Here is a 16,922-nt window from a genome sequence, read left to right on the forward strand (position 1 = left end):
AATTTGTTTGACTAAGCAAAAGAGAATATTCTTTGTGATTCCAAATTGTTATTTATTTTAATAAAAGGAAATGATCTGTTATTATATAAAAAAATAGATAACTTTTTGAACTTATCCCTTATAAGCAATCTCTTCCAGGCAACCGTAGTAAAAGAAAAAAAATTAAGAGTGCAAGAAGTGCATAACCAGAAGTTATATAAAAAATAATTAAAGGTATATAGAACCTTTATATAGAGAAAAACAAAAAAAGAATATTAATAACTAACTAAAAAACTAAGTGATTCATTTTTAATATTGCTTCTATTTCTGAATAAAAAATCATATCACATGTATTTGTTTTAATGATCAGGCAGTTTTGTTTTTTGCGCAATTTATGTATTCTGCATTACTAAGCTGAAGGGATTTATGTATATACACAGCAGCACTGCACATGCAGATTTTTTATTGTACTTATTTAAATTATACAACATTTTTTAGCACTTTAGTAAAGACTATTCCAAATAGTCACAATATAGAACTGATATGAAGGAGTAAGATCATTACTTTGTGATAGCAAAACAACAATATAACTAATGATTACAAAATGTTTGCTAATAGCAAATTGTTATATAATGTAGTTAAATACATAGGTTTTGAGTAAAACACAATTTGAAATCTACACATTTAATCCTATTATCTATTCTATAGCTTTCCTCTCCGGCAAACCTAATAACTTTCTTACAGCTGTATCATAATTGTTTATTGTGTCTTCGCTTTCACCCTCATTAAATAAACTAGACACTGCAAACTTATACTCTTCTCCATGATCTATTACAGATATATCATAACTTTTGTATTCCTCTTCACCAAGTGCAATATCTTTATTAATACACTGATGGTACCAATTAACTAAATTCTTCTTAGACTGATTATTATTCCAGTCATAATACTCCATATCAGATTCCATTTTTTCTTTCTCCCAATCTTCGACTGTCCATGCCTCATGATAACATGCGGTAAGCAAATAATTTACATAATCCAAGTTCTGTTTGCGCATGGGACACCTATCAGCTGTTAAAGTAATTAAATCTGTTTTCTCATCATAATGGTCTCCAACTAACCTTAAAAATTTATCTTTAGCATGTTTGTCTAGGTTCAAGGTCGATAACTTTATCCGTAATGTCACAACTCTAGCTAATGGGTTTCTAATAGTAGGGCTTGCATGGCAGTAGTCTGATGTGATAACCTCCACTGGATAGTGCTTTTCAATTACTTCCTCAGAGTTAAGAAGTTTTGGCCATTCTGTGCAGAATTTTTTAATTGCTTCACACTGAGTTTTAATAACAGGTGGAGTTAAATGCAAAAAATTTGGTATTTTCATGAGTTCAGCATTTGCCTTTTTGCCAGGTGGTACTTGCCCTTTGGGAACATAACCTTGACGAATGGGCAAAGGAACAGTAGATGGGTGAAATGATCGTGGACCAGGCCAGACATTGCCCCAATTCTGAAAAAGAAATTAATTATTAAAAATATCTTAATATTAATGTCCAACTTCTCCCTAAAATGTATTAGACTTTAGAGGATTGTATAATATGAGAGAGTTCACTCATCAGGTTTTTTTTTATTTGAGCTCAGATATTTTTATAAATCTTAATTAAAGTAAATCTCAAATTTCATATTAAAATGATTACAGAGACTATTCATACAGATTTCCGTATGAATAGTAATAACTATATGACTATACTAATAATCTAAGAGAATAAAATTAAAATCAATTTCTATCATAATGATTAAATCTTAAGTTTGAGAACAAACATTATACTCATTATACACTAAGTAAACTCAGCCTGTTTAATTCAGTTTTAATTATTTAACCTGATCTGTAGACATTTTCTCAGCTCTGTCAGCAGGGACATCTATCCTCCGAGGAACTCTCTTCTGCTGTTTATCCCTTTTTTTAAGTATATCCAGAACACGAAACTCCTCTTCGCTTTCGTGGTTTTCTGCCACACTTGAATTTAAACGCCATAGTATTTGCTTTTTGAATATTGATCCAGGCCTATAATGTTTAATGAATAATGACATGTTAACTTTAATACTGATTTACTGAATTTTTATAAAAATCTCATTTTTATTTTAAAAATATTTGGAAATAGGTTAGATTTGAGGCAATGTAAGATCTTAAAAAAGAGTTAAATATCAAAATCTGTTTGGCAGTTGTCAACCCTGACGACACAAATATGACAGATGAAAATTGAAAATTGACATTATATACTGAGAGACCAAAAATAAAATTCGTACGACCTTAATATGTTTATGGACTAGAGCCCTTAGCCTTATCTCGATATTTAGCGCTGTGATTCGTTTATTAAAAACGTAATAGAATATTTGACTTAAGTCTTGATTGGAATACTCAGGCACGAGACTTTGCGTTTAACGCAACTAAACATATATATAATAGATTAATCTACATTTTCGAAATCAATCGCGAGCCGCAGTGATAGCAATTACCTAATAATAATCTCGGTTATTTCAAACGTTGTATGGTCGGATTTCACTGGGTTTCGCAAGTTATATTTTCAGACAAATTATTAAGTCACAATTAAATAATCTTAATAAAATTTTAGTTTATTAATAAAGTAGCCGTCGTTGTAGTTACTCGCCTTTTTTAACCAAACGAACTATTTGGAGCATACACATATGAATTAAGGTATACCCAAAATCATCCGTTTATTTTTTTGAATTTGGAGGTCCGGAAAGAAACACTGATCTTAAAAAAGAAATTTCTCAACGCAGTTTTCGCTGTTCCCACAGATCTACCTAGCCGATTCCGGACACGCGACATCGTTCACCAAGTGAAGGTATACTACAATCCTTCGAAATTGACATTGCCATTGATATTGACGACTTATGAGGTGGTTCGATATTTTTCTTTTTCTAACTGATGAAAAACAAGAGAGACAAAAAACGTGTCAGTTGTAAGAAAGCATGCTGTACATTTTCAATGAACCGACTTATTAAAGATCATTCATAGTTATAGGTATCTTCAATCGTGTATTATTTTGTTTTGTGACGATTTTCACCATGTGAATTGATTTGTATATATTTTCAAATGAAATAAAAAATGGATAATGATGGAAGGAAATGCAGAAAAACGAAACTTGTTCCACGTGAAATAAATGAATCCGACGAAGAAATTTTTGCATTGCAGGTAGTACCTCCATCTTGCTTTAAAACTTATGTAGGTAATTCGAAAACGTAATCCAACCTTTTAACAAATTTTTGGATATTATTATTCAATTGTTTATTGATTTCTGTGTAAAGTTATTGAAACATTTATTGTGCATATTTGTTGGTATATGTTAGGTATTGATTTTTTATGCTTACCTACCTACCTACCCTTTTTTCATTTACTGATTACATAATACTATTATATTAAAGACTGTTTATTGACATTTTATTGTTATTATTGTATTGTTTTTGGAACAGTTGATTTGTAAATTTGAATGAAATTTTTAGTAAAAAAATGGATTTCTAATTGTTAAACAAAATAATTTAACAATGCTAGACAATTTATTGAACAATTTTTTTATTTATAACTCAAATTGTTTAGGTACCCTCTCCTATTAAAATTGTCATTTATGTAGAAACTCACAGAACATTCTAATCTTGCTTTATAAATGTTTAGTGACACAATAATGTACCAATATCTAGGTTTATCAAGCAAGTATAAATAAATCATTAATAATTATTTTTTAATGAATTGACAAAATTTGTTAACAGTCTTAATTTAGGCTATATTATGACATACTGCTTGCACCATGTACCTGCAACATTTAATTAAGTTTTTAGTAACTAATTTTATTTATAAAAAAAATTTATAATAATCTTAAATTACTATTAATTTTATTATAATTACTAATAATACAAATGATAACATTCTAAATCATTAACATAAATTTAAATACTTGGATTTCTCAATTATTTGCTCTTAAAAGTAATCAATATTATTACATCTTTATGCACCATTTCAGAATTGTATTTTGTTAATTAAATTTTATAACTTCTTCCGTGAATATATATATAGAATAGTATTTAAACAATAAATACTTAAACATGTATTATCACTTGTGTTTTAATTGTTTTCAGAGTGTTGTGGAGAGTACATTAGCGAGAATTAAAAAACCATGTAAAAAAAGCCTACCTGCCGTAGCTCCTGCTACTCAATCTTTTCAAACAAACACAAACTCCATTCGGGAAGTAAATCAAGACAGAAGTAATATTATGCCTATAAATTTTGATATTAAAATAGAAGTAGAGAATTTTGACGAAATTGCAATAGAAAAACAGCATGAAATAATAAGTTGGAGGGAAATAGTGAAAAAATCTACTGAAATTTATCTTCAATCAAATAATATATGTGATAAAATACTGCATGGACAGGTAAGTTTTGAAAATATTAATTAGTTGTTGCATATGTTAGTTGCTTGAACAGCTATTTGATCGTCTCCATAGGTGGCATATATAAACTGGAATGCCCGAGTTTGATTCCTTCATAATAATTGCTTATAGTTTTTAAGACACTGAGCCAACTTGTCAAATAACCTGAATGTTTCATACAAATGGTTTTTTGTATTTTAACAGAAAATTGATTGTAATTTGTAATCATGTTCATTGATATTCATTTTTACCATTAAATGAAACCTATTTTTACTTTTTCAAGCTGTGTTCGACAATTGTCATCTACATTGCTAGCATAGATTATATAAAATAAATCCAAATTAATTTTTAAAATTATTTTTTATCATTGACTTTGATCAGGCTTTGGGTTTATTCATATTATATTATAGAGACAAAGCGCTCAATCTAGTTCATAAATTTTATTCTTAGGTCACTCACATTATTATTCTAACTTAAATGAAGCTGTTCCCTCTATATGTTGATAGTACAAGCAAGAATCCTGAATTAAGATACAGTTTGCAATAAATATCTGATTTTGCCACTAACATATCTGTTTCTATCTTTTCTTTGATAACTTGTCAGGTCCTCAACACATGCAAACCGGACGTAAAAGTATTACTAAAAACGCCTCACGAGAAACTATTAGACCGAGCATTCACGCGATGGTGCGATTGGGCCTCCCTCACAGAGGAACCCAAAGATCCGCCTTTATTCTACAAATGCTACATCTGCGATATGGCGTGGTGGCATTTGGTACACTTCCGCGACCACATACGAACCCACGAACCTTCGAGTCTCCGCGTCGTTCTAGAGATGAATGACTTCGTTGAGTGCAATATTGTCGCTTACTACACCAAATCGGCGAACAAGTACATCGCGAACATAGAAGGAAAATGCTGGAAATGCGGCGAAAAGGCGTCCGAACATACGAAATTGAAGAACTGTGTCGGATGTAAGAAACGGTTCTACACGTGCAGCAAGCTACGCCAACACCAGTGGTACTGCGAGGAGTTCAAGAAGATGCATCTGGACCTTTTCGCGTCAGCAGAGAAGATATTCAAATGTCACCTGTGTCGGTTTTACTATTTCAAAAAGGAGGACAGTATAGAACACATGATACTGCGGCATTCTGTGCGGTCGGATGTGCCCATACCGGGCTGTTCCGTTTGTGAGAAGTGCAAGGACCTGATCTCATATGAAGATGATCATGTTTGTGAATCTAAAGGGTATGTCAAGACGTGTGATGCGTGTAAGAAAAGGGTCACCGAAAGCAGTGCTGCAGTTCATCAGATCGAAGGGAACTTCACCTGCTCTGTGTAAGTTGTTTTGGTTTTAGTATTGTCTTTTGTTGCTTTACCATTATAAATAAACTAAAAGTACAGTCAGGAGTTCTATCTTGGTGCCTGAAGGGTTACACCTTTCACACGCACAGTACACATTCTTATGTTTTTTCAGATGCAAAGTGAAAATAGTAAAGACTTGTTCAATACATCTCCACGCACTTCGTCATACGATGAACTATGGATTGGCGTATAAGTGCCTCACCTGTAATTTTTTTATAATCTTTGACTTGCAACAGATAAAAAAACACAAAATGTTTTATCATTCCAATCGCGATTTTGATTATGATCTTGTAAGTATTCATTATTTTAATACACAACAGTGATGGCTGCCATGCTTTAGACCCAAGTCTATGGCGTATGCTGGCTACAGAAAGACCACCGACTTGCCTATAAGAGATGTTTAAGAAATAGATACAGCAACGTCAAAAGAAATTCATTAAGACAGTTTATAATATAGCAATATAATAAAATATTTTATGTGATATTGGATATTCAATTGTCAGTAAAATAATTGTTCCCTTAGTCCATCGGTGGCCAGAAATAGAAAGCAGATCAAAAATTACCCTCGGAACAGTAAATTTTCATCCTTTGGAATCCCTTCATTTTGTTATTTATGCAGCCCTTACCGCAATTAACACTTTATTAATTTGCTCATATATTCATGTGATAAGTGTTTCAGATATCCGTCCCGAAAACCATAGTGGATAGATTAAAGTCTACGCCCACTAAAAATGATTGTGAGTATTTTTGAAAACATAAATTATAATAATATATGTTATATCCGTCCTGTTTTATCCATTATTCAAAATTTTAATTTTACAGCACCGGTTGATCATCAAAGTCAAAGAAATAGTTTTCCATTGTCTCATGATATTCAAGATGTAGTGAATGATTCAGACGATGATGATGTTATCATTGTTGATGATGTGCCTGAAGTGATTGTTATACCATCAGATGATGTACCTAACGATGATCTCCCTTGTGTCATTGCTAATATTAAATCCGAACCACTTGAAAATGAAATACAAATATCTAAAACAAAAATTACTGTTGATAATCCACAAAGTGATTTCGATATTAAAACGATGGTAATCCAAATACCTAAGGACCCAAAAGGCGTATTTAAATGGATTTCAGAAGGAGATATAATTAATGATGATAATGAATTAAGTATTGATGAAATTAAAAGGGAACCTAATAGTGAACCGAATGGAATAGCCATGGAATCTTCACTTGGAATTATAAAGACGACAAATAATGTAAATAAAGTTAATACACATAGAACTCAGTATGTACATAGTAAAGAAACATCAAACGGGCAAACTGTAAAAGCTTCTCCGGTAGATATCACAAAGTCATTGATTAATATTAAAAAATCAATGGATATTACATATAAAGAAATGGAACACATGAAAAAATATATAAATAATTCAAGCAGAAATCAGACAGAAGTCGATGTAGAAAAAATTCTACCATTGGCGTTTGTAAAAAGGAATTGTTCGCAAAGCTCTGAAGAGATACAGAAAATTCAAAAACCGAATAAAATTAAAAAATTGAGACAGTACAAACCTAAGTTGAAACAGACTGTACTAACGAACATTTCACAAAATTCAGAAACAGATATGAAAATCGAAGTTATCAAAAGTGTAAACGTGATGGAGAAAGAAGAACTAATAACAGTCGACCTAAGTGATACAGAATTGAATACGCAAAACCCAGAAGAAGCACCGGCAAATATAACTAAACATTTAGAACAAATCACTTCAAATGAATCCGAAGTTACGGACCCGAAAGAAGAAAAAATTGTAGAGAGGGTAGTTGAAATTGAAGTCCCATGGGACACTGTTCCAATAAAGGAAGAAGCGGATCCGGAAATGGATTTAAAACTATCAGATATCAGAAGGATATATCATATCGATGTTAATGTTGGTGAAAACGAAATTGATGTTAAGCGAGAAATTAATGAATTTGATTTAACGGGACAAAGTGAGAATTGGCACCAAGACACATCTACTTATAATGTAAGTAATACAAAATCTAAACGCCCATTATCACAAAACACACACATCATGAACACACCCCACATACACACCATTATGTACACACACTTTTACATCATCACACAACACAACTAATTTAGGCTTAGTTAAATAAATTAAATCACAATTAGTCAAATGTATTAAATATTTTTTGTTTGTTTGTTCCCTTTTTTAAATATTTTTGCTGTTAAATATATGTATCATCTATGTATTCCATCTTTTGCTATATTCTCAGTATATTTGTTTGTAATTTTATATAATTTATGTTACCTCTAGGAGTACTAAATAAATAAATAACATTAGTAGACACGATCAATGACATGTTAACTAAATATTTATTTACAACTCACAAATATACAGTATTGACAATAGTCATAATCTACAGTAACTGATACACAGTAATAATAATAAAAAAATGCGTGCGTACAAAGTACACATGTAGGAAACTTCTTTGTTAATTAACTACTACTAAGGTATAGGACCCATATTTATATATGGGTCCTATACATTATATATACCAGTACCAGTAACACTGTTGACACATTGTATATGTACTAATGATAATATAAATAAATAAAAAATCTGCGTTTACTGCATAAGACGTTATGCGACATCCATCCATCTGAAGATCTAATATGTAACTCGATCTCCCTTTCTCACTCTCTCTCAATAGCTCTCTCCCTTTTCTTCGAAAAAAATGCTGCACATCTTCGTGACGTTACGTAATTAATTTAGCCCTCAGCCTAAAGAAGTTTCACTTCGATAATTAAAAATTAAATCATTTTTTTCTTCTGTCCTATATTCATATTGATTTGATATCTATTCATTGGGCGAGAAAAGCACCAGGTCATCAATTACCGTTGCATAATTGCAATTGCACTGCAATTTCCCCGTACTAGACTATCTAAAGTTAGTAATTCTTTTTTGGGAAAATGGATACTCTATAATAAAATACCAGAGTCTCTTTTATCTCTGCTTTTATAAATTTAAGAAATGTATTTAAGAAAAGATGTCTAAAAAGACTTACTATAAAGTTAACTATTATTTAATTTAGTTGATACAAGGTCCTGGCACTAGTGCTAGACTGGTTACTTCTAATTAATTTGCTATATTTGATATTGTGATACCTGTATCTTATATTCCAAAATAAACACATTTTATTTTAATTGGCACCTAAACACTTTGTGGAACCAGCTGCCCACTGAAGTATTTCCGAACCAATTCAACTTAGGGTCCTTCGAGAAAAGAGCGTACCAATTCTTAAAAGGCCGGCACGCACTTGCGAGCCCTCTGGCATTGAGAGTGTCTATGGGCGGCGGTATCACTTAACATCAGTTGAGCCTCTTGCCCGTTTGCCTCCTATATAAAAAATACACTTGAACCTTTGAAGTAGAGGCGCAGCCGAAAAGTCTAAAAAAAAATTGCCTGAAGATATATTTGATCCCTTCATTATTTTTTGCCTGCTATGCGTGCATGCTTGCCTTCGTCTCTAGCCATGCCTATTTACTCCAAAATGGCTGGTATATAATCTTAATATATATAAATCTCCTGTCACGATGTTTGTCCGCGGTGGACTCCTAAACTACTTAACCGATTTTAAATTAAATTCAGCAGTCAGAGCAGTCTGGTCCAACTTAAGAGATAGGATAGCTTAGATCTTTAATTATAGTCGCAAATTTATTTTATTGCAAATTATTTGTTTATTATTTGATACAATTCTAACAGATGGCGCTGTGTTAAAAGTACCAACGTTTCACATAAGTTCTCCTACCGTTTCTCTTGAATAGTTTACTACTATGTAATATAACAAAAACCACTGTCTGCTAGTATAATATAATTTAGTGAAACCTTATAATTTCAGTCACATCATTCAAGTGATGATGAGTTTGAGAATGATTTAATTACAATCACACCGAATGTAACTATAAGTACTGGTAATAAAGGGAACCGAACACACAGGCAAAAGAGAAAGTGAGTTTTTTATGTACTATATAAATACTATATACTTTTCTATATTTTAATTTTATTCTATTTTTCCTTATTATTATACTATATAATTTTCTTATTATATTTACTAACTAATCTTAGTCTAAATGTTAATAGAATTTAAATTTTATGTACAGTTTTAGTACAATTGTGTACGAAAAGGCCTATGGGTAATATTCTGATCTCCAGTGCAAAATGTATTGGATTTTAACAAATGGGATTCATAGTTCGCGCTAAGCCTCTGAACCCCATCCTAAATACTTTTTAGTTCTAGTCCTCAGATTTCTGTATGTTTCATGATCATTGTCAATATAATAGTAGGTGATCATTCTGTCTGACACAAAGGTCGGCTTTTGGGTCTAAGGCACGCCGATTTTCTCACGATGTTCTCCTTCACCGTTTCTAGCTATTGTTACATTTGCACATAGAAAGTCCATTCGTGCCTGAGATCGATCCTAAGACCTCACCATAAGTCGCCAACACTACTCCAAATTAACATTGCAATGCAAATCTTAAAACTTTGCGTGTATGTAAAAATCTAAAGGGCGGGAAACTATACCGTCAAAAGATTTTTTTTTGTAGTTTATGCCCTGGTATCTACACCTTTAGGCCAACTCTTGAGTAGTTTTATTTGGTTTTTTATTTTCCTACTGTATTTTTGATAAATTCATATAGAGGCACGTTATAAGATCTATTTTTTAACATATCACTCAGGCGGAACGTCGAAAGATTAAGAATCCACATGGACTGTTAAATTTTTTTGTTACAGACTATACAGCTGCATCCGTTGTAACTTCAAAGGCGTGCACAGACTATACAAACTACACAAACGATACGAATGTCGAAAATCAAATCGCCTTTATAGTTATCATTGTTCGTTATGTAAAAAAAGTTTTGATTCTATGTATAATTATCTGTTGCACTTTGAAAAGCACGGCGTGCCGGAGTTGTTCTGCCCACAGTGCGGACAAAGGAGCCTAACCTTAAACTCTCTGAGCCTACACGTGAAGATGCATATAAAGAGCCTCTTTGTTCCATATAGATCTCTGGACGCTGAGGACACTATGAAGACGCCAGTTTTAAAGTCAGTTCCTATTTATTTAGTACTCCTACAGCTAACATAAATTATATATAATCATATTTTAATAATTAAATTTTAGAGTTAGTTATTAGATATATTTTTATGTGTTATGTTATTTGTTTTGAATTATCAGTGAAATGTTGAGATCCATTATCGTGGACCACCATTTTCATTTCTTGTACCCAAAATTTTTTTTCGTTGACGTAGACCCCTAGGGGTCGATTTAGACCACTTTGGGAATCACTTGTGTAAGTAAATAGAACATATTGGTTCGTATAACTGCATACCCATAATCCATACACGTTCGATGTGGAACCAGCTGCCGACTGAAGTATTTCCGAACCAATTCGACTTAGGGTCCTTCAAGAAAAGAGCGTACCAATTCTTAAAAGGCCGGCAACGCACTCGCGAGCCCTCTGGCATTGAGAGTGTCCATCGCGGTATCACTTAACATCAGTTGAGCCTCTTGCCCGTTTGCCCCCTGTTCTATAAAAAAAAAACTTTTCCCACAGACTACATACCCTCCAATGAATCAACTGATTTTACAGATGCAAAGTGTGCGATGCTGACGTCACGCGGCCGGATTTCATAAATCACTGGGACACGCATCTCGATCTAAAAAAATTAAATAGGCGCCTCAAATCATCAGAGTTGGAACCGCAACTGTCCCGCGGGTTTCAGACATTGGACCGATTGGATGATGATGAACTGGATGTCAATAAGGCTTTGGGTGAGCTGTTTTTTAATGGACCGGCGTTTAACAATATTAAATAATTGCTTTCTTTCAAATTCATTTACGTATTTTATTAAAGTATTCCAATAGCTAATCACTAAACAATTACATTATACACAAAAGCCAAAACGGAATACACATTGAAACAGAAACATAAAACACAGTTCTAAGAATAATTGATTGATAGATTATAATAATATTTAATATGAAAGAACAAAGCCATTATTAGTAAAAGATATAATTTATTAAATATTTTTTTAAGAATTTTTTAGTCACATTAAATATATCGATTAGCTGGTAATTAATGTTGTAATCTGTAAGTACGATACATAACCGAGTTTCGTAAATAGTCGGTCTTAAATTGAGGAATTTGGAATAATTGGGTTTGCCTTGTATTGTGTGATTTTTTGTGCCATTTGAAAATTAAAAAATATATATGTTGGTTGACATTTATAAGTCTGTATTTTCGTTCTACGATCAGTGTTGATCTAGTGGCTTCAGCGTGCGACTCTCATACCTGAGGTCGTAGGTTCGATCGGCTGTGCACCAATTGACTTTCTATGTGCGCAAATGCAATGCCTGCTGCAATTAATATTAATTAATTAATTAACAACTAATTTATTTTTAATTTTTACTTTCTCATGTTAGTTACATGTAGTAAGTTAAAAACGTCAATATTTTATATTATATACCTCACTGTAGTAGACACCCATCTCTATATATAAATAAATGAAGCTTATTTCCCTCAAATGTCAATTAAAAAATCTAAGTACAATAATAAACGGCGTAACTTACTATATGTAACTAACATGAGAAAGTAAAAATTAAAAAAACAAATTAGTTGTTAATTAATTAATTACTATTAATTGCATCAGGCTTATGATGGCAAAGGTTGTTTTTATAAGTTCATGACATTGAAATCAGCTTATAAAAATTGTTTCATCTAAATAACAGATGAGGATATATTTTTCTAATCCCGGATCTTCTGTAGGGTCACCATTGAGAGACTCTTGTTCTATTGAAATTTTTTTTAGATATATTCCTGAACCCGGAAAAATTGATGGATGTGGAGAGAACGAATTTCCGTGAATGTGTTTTATGTGCGAGGAATTTTAAGAGACGTAATGACTGCAAGCGTCATTTAATTGAGCATTTTCTTAAAAATGCCTACGCAAGCAAGAACCAGTTCAATGGTTTGAAATGTCAAATTTGTGGGGACTTGTTCGACAAAATTGATATGTGAGTACTTGATTTTTGTGCGTGATTTTATATGTTACTAGCTGACCCGGCAAACGTTGTTTTGCCATGTTTTTGTGCCAAAAAATTAAAGTTTATAATTAACAAAAAAAACATAAGGGAGTATATTGTAAAGGGGTGAAAATTTAGGGTTGCATGTATTTTTGTATGGTGTACCGTAAAAAAATAAAAACGAAAAATGTTGTCTAAAAAATAAATAAAAAAAATTAGGGGTGGACCACCCTTAACATTTAGGGGGATGAAAAATAGATGTTGTTCGATAATTGACTCAGACCTACCCAATACGCACACAAAATTTCATGAGAATCGGTCGAGCCGTTTCGGAGGAGTTCCGTTACTAACACCGTGACACAAGAATTTTATATATAAGATGTTGTTTGTATGAGGGTGTGCAATTATTTGATCAATTACCATCTAGATTTCGCAATATTGGTGTGGTTGACAAATAAAAAAGGCTATAAAGATGTGTCAGTGTGAACATAGTAGACAACTATGTTAAAGAGCGTACCAATTATCTTAGTACCTTAAAAGGCCGGCAACGCACTCTGGCATTGAGAGTGTCCATGGGCGACGGTATCACTTGGTGAGGTGAGCCTCCTGCCCGCTTGCCCCCTGTTCTATAAAAAAAACTAAAATTGCGCGTATACATATTAATCTTAAGTTTCTCATGTAAATATTTTATTTTGTTAGTTCCTTAAACATAAACATATTAAAGAAGATATTAAATAAATAACAGGGAATATAATAATAACATTAATTACATACTCTTAATAATAATTATAATGCACTTTATTTTTTTTTATTCTTTATTACTCAATATGTCATATGGAACATGGTGTAGTGGTTGCAGCTCCTTACAAGCATTGTGTAAAAAAAAAACTTGGCGATTAAAAAGAGTGGCGGAGAGTTTATTGCCAGTTCTTCTCTTCCGTTCTACGCCCTTGATTTGAGAACTGGCAGTAAATGTAAAATTAAATTCATTTAATATTTCTTTTTTTGACGTTCATAAGTGTACATTGTTACCTACATGAATAAATAAATTTTGAATTTGAATTTGTAATTTGAATCTATTCACAATTTAGTACTGTTAAATACTTAGTAAGATCTATATCGCAGCCAAATAATTTAATAAGCCGTTAAATTGACAGCCTAGGCTCTAAACTAGCGCTAGGATCTAGTTTTTGCTGTCTTAAGTTGAAAAAATGAAATAAAATAAATTTCTTCAAATCTCGATAATTTATACAAATAGTTTAAAATTTTACAGGTTCAGGGGCCACATGCGGTTGCATGCATGTCTTCCGGTGTACAAATGCGAAATATGCAATAGAACATTTAGTGATTCCAGTAACTTTTCCAAACATAAGAAAGTTCACAATTTCCAAATATTGATCTGCGATATTTGCAAGAAGAAATTCAAAAATAAGGCCTATCTTGCTAAACATATACAGGTGAGTAATAAGACAAGTGATATTTAATTTTAATTTGAATTATATTTATTTCAAAAGAAATAATTTCAGTTGGAGAAATTTATTTTGTTATTATGTGTTCCGTTTGACGTCCGAGGTCCATTATGAGAGTGCATCGCTTCCGTTTCCGCCCAAATCGCTAGTTACCGACCTTTTCCAACCACGTGACACCGCCGCCAGCGCCCAGCGTTTGAAACTGGAACTAACTTTTTATCGCGCTAAAGCAAGCCGCCAGAATTCTTGTTCATTGTTGCGTCGTTTTTCGTCTAGCACAGTCGCTAGTGCAAACTTAAAAACGAATCAGTATATTTAAAGTTATATCGACCTAAAATTTATTTTCAAAGCTATATAGTTTGTTTTCAACGTGTACCGGCTACACGGACGCCAGAGGGATGTGAGACGCAGTATGCGTTCTGTCCCGCTCTAACGCGTATTGACCTATACAACGTCATCGTGGGTTAGGTTTATTTTCGTTCCTGAATTTCTTGATTCGGTCGCCGCGCACAAAACCCGCGATAGAATATATGTATAAGCTTAATCACTTGAGAAATATACTCCCAGTTCTTTATTTTATGACCTCCATTAAAATAATTCATATTACACTTTCAGGAACACGAAATAACTCCTATAATAAAATGTGACAAGTGTAAAAAAACATTTGTCTGTAAAACAGCATACAAGAAACACTACAGGGCATACCATTCAATGAGTCACAGGTTTAGATGTCATCAGTGCGGTCAACTATTTTCGACAATGAGGGACAAATGGGACCATATGTGGAATGTAAGCTTGAACTAATTTTTTTAACAGGGCCAAACGGGCAGGAGTGTCTTCTGGTGTTAAGGGATTCTGCCTTTTATGGACATTGGACACTTAATTACAGGGCAAACAATCGCAAGGGCTTTTAAAGAACCCTTAATCGAATTGGTTCAGAAATATCCCGTGAAAAGTTTTAGATATTACTAATCTACAAAATATTTTATTAAACTGCTTTCTGTTACTTTTAGTAGTAAACATTTTGCATTTTTAACTTACATAATTCTTACTGAACTATGTTCTAATACAGAGTTCCTCAAACTTTTTTGTGTCGTAGATAGACCCCTTGCCATGTTTTTCCGTGTTGGGTAGACCCCATACTTACCTGATATTTATATCCTGTAAATTTCTAACTGTAGTGAAGTTTAGTGTTAAAAGATATATATATTTATACATTTATTAATTGAATTTTATTTTATTTTTGCAAGTTCAAAATGTATTGCGAACACAAAGCGAATACCAACTTACACAATTTTATAAAAATAATATTTTTTTTACTTCATATGTAGTTTTATAAATAATGTATATGTTTTGATATTATAAGATAGTATGATGTAAGTAAATCGGTACAATCAGTGTTTGTGTTGAGATCCACTATCGTAGACCCCCAATTTTTATGTCATGGACCCCAAATTTTTTTTCGCTGTCGTAGACCCCTTGCAGGTTGTCATAAACCCCTAGGAGTCGATATAGACGACCACTGTTCTAATCAATCATAATATTTAAACGGAAACACGAGGATTTTTTAAAGAATTTGTTTATTACCACAATTTTCAGGTACATAGAGAAAGAGAGGTTGAGGCAGACTGCAATTTATGCGATGCAAAATATCGGAAGAGGTCAGATTTGAAACGACATTTTGCGGCAGTGCATAAACGGAGGACGACTGATATTATCACAGATGCCGATATCGATGTTGTCAATGTCAAGTCTGAACCAGAGTAGTTTTATATATGTATAGAATAATTTTTCGTTAGCTTAATAATCTGTGGATAAATTTGACAGTTCACTCTATGGCTGGTGTGACCCATAGTCAATGAATAATTACTTCTCCATCTACACGACACTGGCGAAGTACCTTGTGCCCAGATGGCAAATAAAAGCGATATTAAAAAAAATACTAATATTTTATTATAATAGGTACATTTTAGTGTGACTACATCTGACGGCCGTATTGCGTTTAAGGTTTTTCAAACCTTACTAATGTATGAAGTTTGTATAGATTTTTATCAGTGATAGTTATATTTTTACATTCCATAGGACACATTTTACATACAATGAACATAAAATATAAATTATAAATAAAATATTAATTTCGACATGTTATTTGTTTTAGTTTATCACTTAGCAGTGAATTGACAAAGGCACACTGAGCACTGAATATTGTTTTACGGCCAAAATTATTTTTAAATTTGAACTTCCTTGACAGTTGTAAGGACATTTCTGATCTCACACAGCTTTTAGTCATTGTCATGTGTGACAGCTGGAGACATCTAGTTTTATTATCTATGAACCTTAAAAACATTATATATATATATAACATATATATATATATATAACATATATTGAGCATCTTGAAATTCATATTTTTGTAATTTTGCTGCATGTTATTTTGTCCAATAAAAAATTATTTACTATTAGCATTTTTATTTAGCATTTGACCGTGTAACTCAAGTCTAAGACTAAATTTTATTACCAGGTGCACAAGGTTACTTAAATTCGAGATATTGAATAATTGGTTAAGCCGTTCTGTGCCTACCA

General features: G+C 32.3%; 2 protein-coding genes across 2 annotated transcripts; one reads left to right on the plus strand and one right to left on the minus strand.

The window, feature by feature from the left end:
- Positions 1 to 647: 647 nt before the first annotated feature.
- Positions 648 to 2,170, minus strand: LOC110996005 (28S ribosomal protein S35, mitochondrial). Its single transcript, XM_022263484.2, has 2 exons — positions 1,855 to 2,170; positions 648 to 1,483 (listed from the first exon to the last, which is right to left on the minus strand). Exons 1-2 carry the CDS (start codon positions 2,062 to 2,064, stop codon positions 677 to 679), a joined length of 1,017 nt encoding a protein of 338 aa, XP_022119176.2. The 5' UTR covers positions 2,065 to 2,170; the 3' UTR covers positions 648 to 676.
- An 807-nt stretch (positions 2,171 to 2,977) lies between these two features.
- On the plus strand, positions 2,978 to 16,755 carry LOC123689112. Its single transcript, XM_045633204.1, has 13 exons — positions 2,978 to 3,190; positions 4,129 to 4,422; positions 5,023 to 5,756; positions 5,896 to 6,073; positions 6,463 to 6,520; positions 6,606 to 7,804; positions 9,684 to 9,793; positions 10,578 to 10,892; positions 11,438 to 11,619; positions 12,657 to 12,861; positions 14,144 to 14,327; positions 14,955 to 15,128; positions 15,939 to 16,755. Exons 1-13 carry the CDS (start codon positions 3,104 to 3,106, stop codon positions 16,104 to 16,106), a joined length of 3,888 nt encoding a protein of 1,295 aa, XP_045489160.1. The 5' UTR covers positions 2,978 to 3,103; the 3' UTR covers positions 16,107 to 16,755.
- The last annotated feature ends 167 nt before the right edge of the window (positions 16,756 to 16,922 follow it).

This window comes from Pieris rapae, chromosome 22, assembly GCF_905147795.1.
Source record: "Pieris rapae chromosome 22, ilPieRapa1.1, whole genome shotgun sequence".
Lineage (NCBI taxonomy): Eukaryota > Metazoa > Arthropoda > Insecta > Lepidoptera > Pieridae > Pieris > Pieris rapae.